The 9,498-nt window shown below is 39.8% G+C and overlaps 1 protein-coding gene across 1 annotated transcript; it reads right to left on the bottom strand.

Moving 5' to 3' along the window:
• Positions 1–262: 262 nt before the first annotated feature.
• Positions 263–8,878, bottom strand: pdk1 (pyruvate dehydrogenase kinase, isozyme 1). Its single transcript, XM_083921320.1, has 11 exons — positions 8,540–8,878; positions 6,680–6,821; positions 5,857–5,928; positions 5,588–5,772; positions 3,818–3,913; positions 3,649–3,726; positions 3,444–3,508; positions 3,256–3,354; positions 3,058–3,168; positions 1,973–2,086; positions 263–1,876 (listed from the first exon to the last, which is right to left on the bottom strand). The coding sequence occupies exons 1-11, from the start codon at positions 8,646–8,648 to the stop codon at positions 1,736–1,738; spliced, it is 1,212 nt and encodes a 403-aa protein (XP_083777446.1). The 5' UTR covers positions 8,649–8,878; the 3' UTR covers positions 263–1,735.
• Between the last annotated feature and the right edge of the window lie 620 nt (positions 8,879–9,498).

Raw genomic sequence — 9,498 nt, 5'->3', positions numbered from 1 at the left:
TTTTAATTGTTTAAGTATGTTGTATTTAACATTGCAGTCAATGTACTTTTAAAAAATAGTTTGCAGAGACATAAAGTGTCCCTTTAGAGTTTACTGTATAAAGAAAGAATGGGGCAAACATTTGTGATCACAAATATAACATTTAAAAAATATATTTATTTCCATCCTGGCTTTACTTACAGGAGATTAATGACAAGAATCATCTGTCTGTTTTAAATGTTTATTTTTTTAATAAACATCATCCCAACAGCATAACGCTTCAGTGTAACATGGGAAAGATTGATAACAGCTTATTTGATAGGATGACTCTTGATACAACCACAGCAATACTATTGTACTGTTATATAGCTAGTGAGAAAAAAATGCACCTCGTTTCAAATTTGCAGGACCTTATATGCAAATAAACAGAGGATTTCAAAAGAAATTGAAATGTTGCAAACCCAATAAAACACCAGCCGACATGTTTCTGCTTTAGCTATGTGGAATTTTTGTAACAAAGTGACAATAAGTTCCAAAATGTCCCTTCAGAGATGGCAAATCAATACATTTTTGATCACACATTGCTGGTATACATCATCAGACTGAAGAAGAAATGCCCTAAATGAAAACATTTAAACCAATAACACAGCAGAAGCTTCCAACAGATTTAAAAACATGCAGCAAATAATTGTATAACTTATAAACATCAAACTTCACACGGAGCAGAAGAGACGAGCAGAGGCGAAAACGCTGCACGCGGACGGACTGTAACAGTTAAAGTTCAACTTTAAGCAAAATAAAAGCCGCAAAGCATTTAAACTAACACTACGCACACACAAACTAGTTCCAGTTGGTGAGGTTTTGAGATGAAAACTTAAATTTTTTATCTTACAGCATCCAAAAATAATATTTTAATTGATTTGATCCGCTGAAATTAGTTTCTTACAGATATAGTGTTATTATTTATTACACAGCTTTGTTCAATACTCGATTCTGATTGGTCATTTACGGCATTATACGGTGTGTTATTTCTCAAAAGCAGACCACTGCTATGAATAAAATACTGTTGTCGTGAGGACAGATCTGGTCATAGACTTCAGAGGACTATTTTAAATCAAAATCATTTTTTACGTCAATCTTCTGTCAAATGATTGATTTCTCTAGTATGTCACTTTGTAACAAGCGGTTTAATGTAGAGCGAACAGGTCATTATTATTATTATTAATATAAACAAACACCTTCAGAGTGACTCAACCACTGCATCACCCTGCCGCGGTTCCAATTCTCAATAACGACGCGCTCGCTCTCCATTATCCTTAATTCATATGTTGGCTGATAAATAACAAAATGCAAAAATAGGTTTGAGGTCATTTAGAAACGGTCATTACATTGTTTGTCCACCAGGTGGATCAGCTGAGGACATCACAATTGTGTCCTAATCATCCTTAATAAAAAGGTTCAGGTTAGGTTTTACAGACAATATGTTGTTATCGGGATGTTTTAAAACTGAAATATCAATAATATTGTTCGCCTCTAATGGTTGGGTGTTGCGTTCAGCAGCCAAGTAGTCTTGGGTACTCCCAGTCATTACCACAAATGGTACCAGTAATTGAGGGCTGCTCAATCCAAAATCTGTAACATAACAAAACTACTGACCTATATGAAGTATATGGCACTAAATCTGTGTCTGGTTATTCCTTTTTTTCACACACACACACACACACACGCACACACGCACACACGCACACACGCACACCTAGAAACTGCGAAACGTCGTCATGTCCTTTGGCTCTTTGCTGGGGACGCACCAGTCGTCTGCCTCGTGGATCGTCTTGTAGTGCTTCCAGGCCGACTTGTTGTACACGGGGAGCCTCTCAATGGACTCTGTGGAGAGTGCCTAACAAGGAGATTGTGAGGATAAAGTTAAAACACAGTGTAAAAAAAAAAAAAGGAACATGCACACACACACACTGTTCATGTAGAACTCAATTACCCGAATGTAGATCACAGCATCGGTTCCATAGCCCTCCAGAGAGTACAGCTTCAGGTCGCCTTGAAAGTACCGGGCGTACAGTCGAGAGATAGGAAGGCCGTACCCGTAACCAGCCTGGACAAGAATAAAACAGAGACGTTTTATGGCACAGATGTTAATACGAGAGTCGTGTGTGTTAAGAGTTTAAACTGTAAAGTTATTCTGTACTAGAACAAACTAATGCACACTTTGATGTATACAAATCACATGAACGTGAGGGAAAACAACAAAATTCTTCTTTTTGAATCAATGTGACAGCAAGAGAGCTTGAGATATAAGAAAGTATGTGTGAATTTCTTTTTGTCATAGTTCAAAGGTCAAGAATGAACTTTGAAGCTTAACTTTGACTCCAATGTGGACGAGAAGTCCTTCAAGTTCCTCAGACTTAATCAGAACAGTGTTTCAACATCTCAGTGACAAAGAACAACCAAAAATGTCATTTTAAATGGTTGCTTTCCTTCTTTTTCCATCATCTTTTTATTTCATGAGACCTCGGCAGTAGCATGACAAGAGTCCCAACGCATAAAACAAAGCATCAACAACGTAGACAGCGAACCTGGAGTTTATTAAAAAAAAAAAAAAAAAGAAGACTGAAATCGACTTGTTTGGGCTGCTTGTCAATATGGACCAGCCGATTGCTAAAGCTTGTAGCATTGTAAAACAGGGGGCCTACTACATTGCTGGTGCTTGGTTTTCTGTGTGGGGATATTTATCATGCTACTGCAGAGGTTTGGTGTTATTTTGAGCAGTATTAGTGGTTAATAAAAGCCATTTTGGATGCTTTAGTGTTAGCCATGTCTGGCTGTTAGCGACTGTCCGGGATTTCTATGTTAACAGGTGATCAACAAAAAAACTTGTCTCTATGGCTTATTTGATGTATGTGTGGGTTTGATTTTCGCCGGAGTTACACTTTAAATATAGTGAAATGATACTACTGATGTGGACCTTGGTTAACCAAAATATTGTGTTTTTAATATATTCAAGTAAAAAGTGAGAAGAGTGAGCTGACATCCATCCACATTAATTCACACATCTGGAATACTGACCAGAGGAGCAGCACGGGCCCCGTCCATGCTGGGCCGAGGAGCTGTAGAGTACGTGTAGGTGAACAACCTGTCGATCTTGCGCAGCGGGACGCCTCCTCCACGATCGCTCACCTGAAGAGGAACACGTGATTTTGTTTAGTTGACGCTGGAACATTTTGGATTATAAAAAAGAAAAAAAAGTGGTGAACGCAGATTTACCTTGACTGTCAGATCTTCAGTTCCCAGAGCGATCTGTGCACAGATAGGAGGGTAATCCATGGCGTCGCCGTACAACTCCATGGTGGCCCGCATGGCGTTCTGCAACAATGGAAGCACATCGAACAGATTGAGACAAAGGCAACGTGAAAATGTAAAACTGTATCACGAGTTCCAAAAGTAGATCCTACCTTAAAAAGTTCAAACACCATGTGATACAAATGAGACGGGACATAGACCACGGTGGTGGGTTTCACTGTGGGGACAAACCTCAGCTCATTAATGATGCAATTTAAAGTAAACAAGTGATGTAAAGACACATTTTTAGGCCTAATGTACAAAACGTTTAAAAGCATCTGTGGTGCTATTTTTCTTTCTGACCAACAAACAAATTACCGCTGAATTCCTCCAGAACCAGCTCAGGAGAGTTCATGTAGTACCGGTCACAAAGGTTCCGTGCGTTTTCGTAGGCATCTACAAAGAAGAGGTTTGTTTTCAGGGAAGAACACTAACGATGACATATTTGAGCACTCTGGTGTTCCTCATGAAACGCTCGTGCCCTCACCTCTGATGACCTCGCTGACACGACAGTTTGGATCAATGCTGCCGATCTGTTTGGGATGAGCTGGGTTCACCTTCACCTTCCCACCAAAGAGGAGCGCTGGAATAAGCACACACACACACACATACAGGGATATAACCATGCACTACACTTTAAAAAAGTGTTATTTGTTCAAATGATATTCCTCTTTCTATTCTCAATTAATACATCATTCGTGTTAAAATGCTACATTTAAATCAGCAGCTGGAGATTTTGGATGTGATGTTGCACTTCTACCTGAAAATCAATTCCCTTCCAACGAGTTTTTTGTCTTTTAAATTGTTTAAAAGACAAAAAACTCAAAAACCTGTAAATTTCACTCTATCTGGACATACTGGTTTCAACACGTTAAATGTTGTTCCTTACTTTTTACACTTGCAATTGATTAGAAAACCACTTTTATGTCATTAACATCAAAAGAAACAATACTGTTACCTGACAACACATTATCCACATTATTAACACACATATAAATGATTATCCAGGAGCGGTAAAGCATTCAGCAAAAAGAAAAGGGTGAAACTGAATTTAAAAGTAATAAGGCTGGGTAACGTTTAAAAGAAATCTCTCTGTCCTGAACATCTCTCTCTCTCTCTCTCTCTCTCTCTCTCAACAACACTAAAAATAAACTGCCAACCGCAGGTTTAAAGTGATAGTGAAACCAACAGAATAAGCTTCTTCAAATCGATACTTTCCAACGTTTTTGTCTCATCTCGGTGCACTGAACTGCCAACTCCAGCAAATACGCTGCGCTTGACTATACCACACCACCGAAGTTTGGGTTGTAGGAGCTGCCGTAGCAAGCCAATCACATGTCACATTAAACCAAAGAATGCTTGAGTGATTGGCTGCAGGCAAAACCATAAAAATAGTCAGGCAGGTATCTTTTTACTGGACACGTTTCGAAACTTTTTTTATTGAATATTTATTCCAATCATGGTAACGCACAACTTTTTTTAAGTGATTCACAATCAACACAATTTACAAGACGATCGTGTCTGGTTACAGAAATACAAACATGCCAGAGTGTTTCCCAATCCAAGAATGAGAAACCGGTGTAGCCAGACCAGACTCCAGCACTGACTAGTCTTATGTGAGAATAATCAAAATGTGTTGTTTGTTTTTTTATATTCCCCCATTTGTTTCGTTTTTTGTCAGGCACACAGCAGGAACTGTACTCCCTTAAAAGAGGCTGTACTTGACATCCAGAACATTACTATATCAGCAAACAAATATTAACTATGTAAATATATAGTGGAGTAACGGCGTCCTGGGCAGAGAATGAAGCACTCTCCCTCTGTGTGTGAGCGCCTTGTGTGTCGCTGTCTGACAAGTTAAGGAACTGTCAGTGAGGAGACAACCCTTTTTTCACTTTTCATATATTTATAATAATAATAATAATAATAATAACATCCAGCAGTTCTCTGCAGGTTGACTGTCTCTTGTCTCTTTTATATTACACACTTGAATAACAATGCATTCATTCGAAAGGTACACAGAGTATAAAAAGTATAAAACGCCTCTGGGTGTGCTCTGTAGATTCCTGGTTCACTGTGGCAGTGCCGGTGAAAGGTGGCAGACAGGAGGGGCCCAAACTGCTGTAAAAACAAGATGGCTGCCAGGACTGGTTTCCTTCTAATGGATCAACGTGGCTCTTTGTGACAAATCTAACACACAATGGAACTACTATCATATTTCACACCTATTTGGTCAATAGGAAGAGAATGTACTCACTGTGCTGGTTGAGCAACATCCTGATAGATATCCTGCTCATGTAGAAACGATCGAGAAAATACTGAACATTTTGGCTGACGACCGGGTCCGTGCCGTACGCCTCCTTGTACTCCACAACTCCCTGAGCCATAGTGGGAATGACGTCATTGTGCCGATTTCGGATCTTTATTACGGCATCTGTGAAACTAAGTGAAGACCCAATGATTACTGCAAGGCCTGAAAATAATAAATAAAGCTAAACTGCACAGTGTCTGTTTGAATTAACTTACTCATATGTGACTTTCTCATCATCTGCGTTTTTGTCTTTGAACTCGAGAATCTCCTGAAGACTTTGCACGTACCTGCACATGGAAAAAAAAAAAATCATCAGTATATACCTTACCCCAAGTGAAGGAGTTCAAGTACCTCGGGATCATGTTCACGAGTGAGGGGATGATGGAGCGTGCGTTTGGCCGGAGAATCGGAGCAGCGGGGGCGGTGTTGCAGTCGCTCTACCGCACCGTTGTGACGAAAAGAGAGTTGAGCCGGAGGCAAAGCTCTCGATCTACCGGTCAATCTTCGTTCCTACCCTCACCTATGGTCATGAAAGCTGGGTCATGACCGAAAGAACGAGGTTGCGGGTACAAGCGGCGGAAATGGGTTTTCTCAGGAGGGCGGCTGGAGTCTCCCTTAGAGATAGGGTGAGGAGTTCAGCCATCCGTGAGGAACTCGGAGTACAGCCGCTGCTCCTTTGCGTTGAAAGGAGCCAGTTGAGGTGGTTCAGGCATCTAGTAAGGATGCCCCCTGGGCGCCTCCCTAGGGAGGTGTTCCAGGCACGTCCAGCTGGGAGGAAGCCTCAGGGAAGACCCAGGACCAGGTGGAGAGATTATATTTCCACGCTGGCCTGGGAACGCCTCGGGATCCCCCAGTTAGAGCTGGTTAATGTGGCCCGGGAAAGGGAAGTTTGGGGTCCCCTGCTAAAGCTGCTACCCCCGCGACCCGACCCCGGATAAGCGGATGAAGATGAGATGAGATGAGTACACTATTTGCACGCACTAATTTGAGAAATAACACACACACACACACAAAAAAATCATAGCAAAACCTGCATACCAGCCCTGGACCAACCGCACCGATGGAGTCCTCAGTAAGTTGTCTGGCAACAAGTTGATCTCTTTCATGATGTTTGCCAACCTCACGGGCAACTCCTGTCTGAGGAAGGCGAACGATGTCTTCTCACATGCGTTTTCAGAGCCTGAAGAGTGTTGACAAAACAATACAGGAACATCAGACTTACATTATTTTAAGAAATAGTTTCAGAGGCAGAAAAAATGTCACAAAATTATGTGTCATCCATCCACTGTTGTATTTTCAGCCTGTGTGTGATCTGACCATACACACCATGAAACAACAGATGTTGCCATATAGTTCATACTGTTTCTCTGTAGCAGTTGGTCTGCGGTAGTTTGATACATCGCTCATTTCTTTAGTGTCATGCACCACTAAGCATTATATAAACGGATTAAGCTGATTTTGTTCTGCTTACTTAGTTATGCTGTTATAGGCCTAGTCTGCCGGGGGGATGATCCTGTTCCTGATACTCTGAGCTTCTCTCCTCTCTGTCTGTATCATTCAAGTCTCATCAATGCATGTTACTAATTCAACTTCTTCCCCGGAGTTGTTTTTGCTTTGTCGTCTCACAGGTCTCTGCTGCCGTGGTCCTGCATGACGCTTCCTGCTGCTTTGATTACTATTACTCATAAATACGATCGTTATTTTTAAAAATTATAGAATTTGTAGCCATAAAAACATCATCAGCAATATACTACACCACTATTCATCATTAATCATATTTACCATGATAATTATTATCATTGTCATATTCTATTACCTTAGCTGTGTTTGTTTCTACTATTCTACTGTATTAACTGCCATGATTTTATTATAGTTACTGTTACTTTGTGATTGTATGCATCTCTGGGACTGTCTGTCCCTCTGTCTGTCTTTGTCTCTCTTTGTCCATTTGTCTGTCTTTGTCTCTCTCTGTCCATCTGTCTGTCTTTTCTCTCTTTCTCTCTCCTTTTCTTCCTCCCGCACCGGTCAAGACAGATGATTGTCCTACATAGAGCTGGGTCTGTTCGATGCCCCTGCCAGTTAAAGGGAAGGTTTTCGTTGTCACTGTGAAGATTGCTGGATTAATATTGTATATAATAACTATAATAATAATTACTACTACTTTTATTAAACCTAGTGCGACCTGCTGCTGCTATCGGCGGAATTGTTGGGTCTCTGTCAATCATAAATAAGTCATTGAGTGTGGTCTTTACCTACTCTATATGTAAAGTGTCTTGATATAACTTTTGTTATGATTTTGCACCATAAATAAAATTAAATAGAATTGAATTGAAGTGACATGACAAGGGCCTTAAGGTGGTAACTGTATGTGTATCTGATCTTGAGGTCCTATCTTTCCGGTATGCTTACATCTGCATCACTCCTTGGTATAATTTGTGTTCAATAAAACTATCACAACTCACTAACTCACAAACTTAGCTACATGCTTTTTTCCCAGTTCAGTCAATGAGATTGAATGTCTGTATGAAACTTTATAGTCTTATCTGAATGACAAGACACTTTTAATTCAGTGACTCCCAACACACACACACACACACACACACACACACACACACACACACACACACACACACACACACACACACACACACACACACACACACACACACACACACGCACACACATTGCATCATCTTCATCATCATTTCATCTTCTTAAGACTTTAAAATGTTGTCAAATTGGTAATCTCATGTTGTCCCATTCAACGCAGTGAGAAGGTAGATTCCTTATTTAATTCAAATGCTCACAGCTAGTGGATATGCAACCTGTGAGAAGGGTTAACAAGGGTTAAGTGGTCACATTAAAAGTCACTTGTGTGTAGTGTGTAACGGCTCTTACCGAAATCCAGGAATTGCTTCATTGACAGAGGAGAGGGTGAAAATTTGGAGTAATAGTCAATGTCCTTCCCTATGGACACGCTGCTCCTCAGAAACCTTAAAATCCTCATGGTGACAGCTCCTGTGTTGGCTCAGCTGGTGTCACAGATATACTTTTAATCACATCTACAGCACAGACCCGCAGTTAGTTAGTAGCCAACAGTTAATCTGTGTTGACATTAGCTTCCACGTTCACTTCAGCAGCCCGCGAACACAATTAACGCCCCCTTAGTGAGATATCTGGTCAAAATGGCGCGTCCATAAGCGCCGTAAAAACTTTCTAAATATTTCTGTGCTTTAATTGTTTATGGTAGAGTGGAAAATACATCAACATGCCACCATGGCACGAAGGTTGTGCGGGGGTACACATTGTGCAGCAAGCTAACATTAAGACAAAGAGTAACAACGACGTCAAGAGGAAATACGTGAGTGTCCGTCGTCTTTGTTGTGATAAGGGAAAAAAACAGGAAAAAACTTTATTGTTAAAAAAGGCTTATTTTTGTATTTTTTTTTAACAGTTTTCTTAAACAGAAGAACATGAAAAGTGCAATGAAAGTGCATATGGTAATACAAAATAAAAAAATAAAAAAACAAAAGGCAAAAATGAATAGAAATTGAAGAGCGTAATGGCAGATCTGATTAAATTTGAAATGTTTTTTTAAAGGTACTGATACAGGCAGGTAGTATATCCAAAACACATAAAATTACAATATAATACAATGGTAAGACAAGCAGCATCGAAAGCACAAATATTATTCCGAAAAAGATAATAACATAATAAAATATAGTAAAAATACTTATAAATAAAATCAAATTTGTAGAATAAGTTTAGAATCATTTTTAGAGTTAATTTTAGAATTTAATGAAATGGATATTTATGCTATTACAAAGGGGTATTTTATCTTGTAAAACTTGAATTTT

Source organism: Echiichthys vipera (assembly GCF_963691815.1).
Source record: "Echiichthys vipera genome assembly, chromosome: 10".
Lineage (NCBI taxonomy): Eukaryota > Metazoa > Chordata > Actinopteri > Perciformes > Trachinidae > Echiichthys > Echiichthys vipera.
This window is presented reverse-complemented; position numbering and strand designations above follow the sequence as displayed.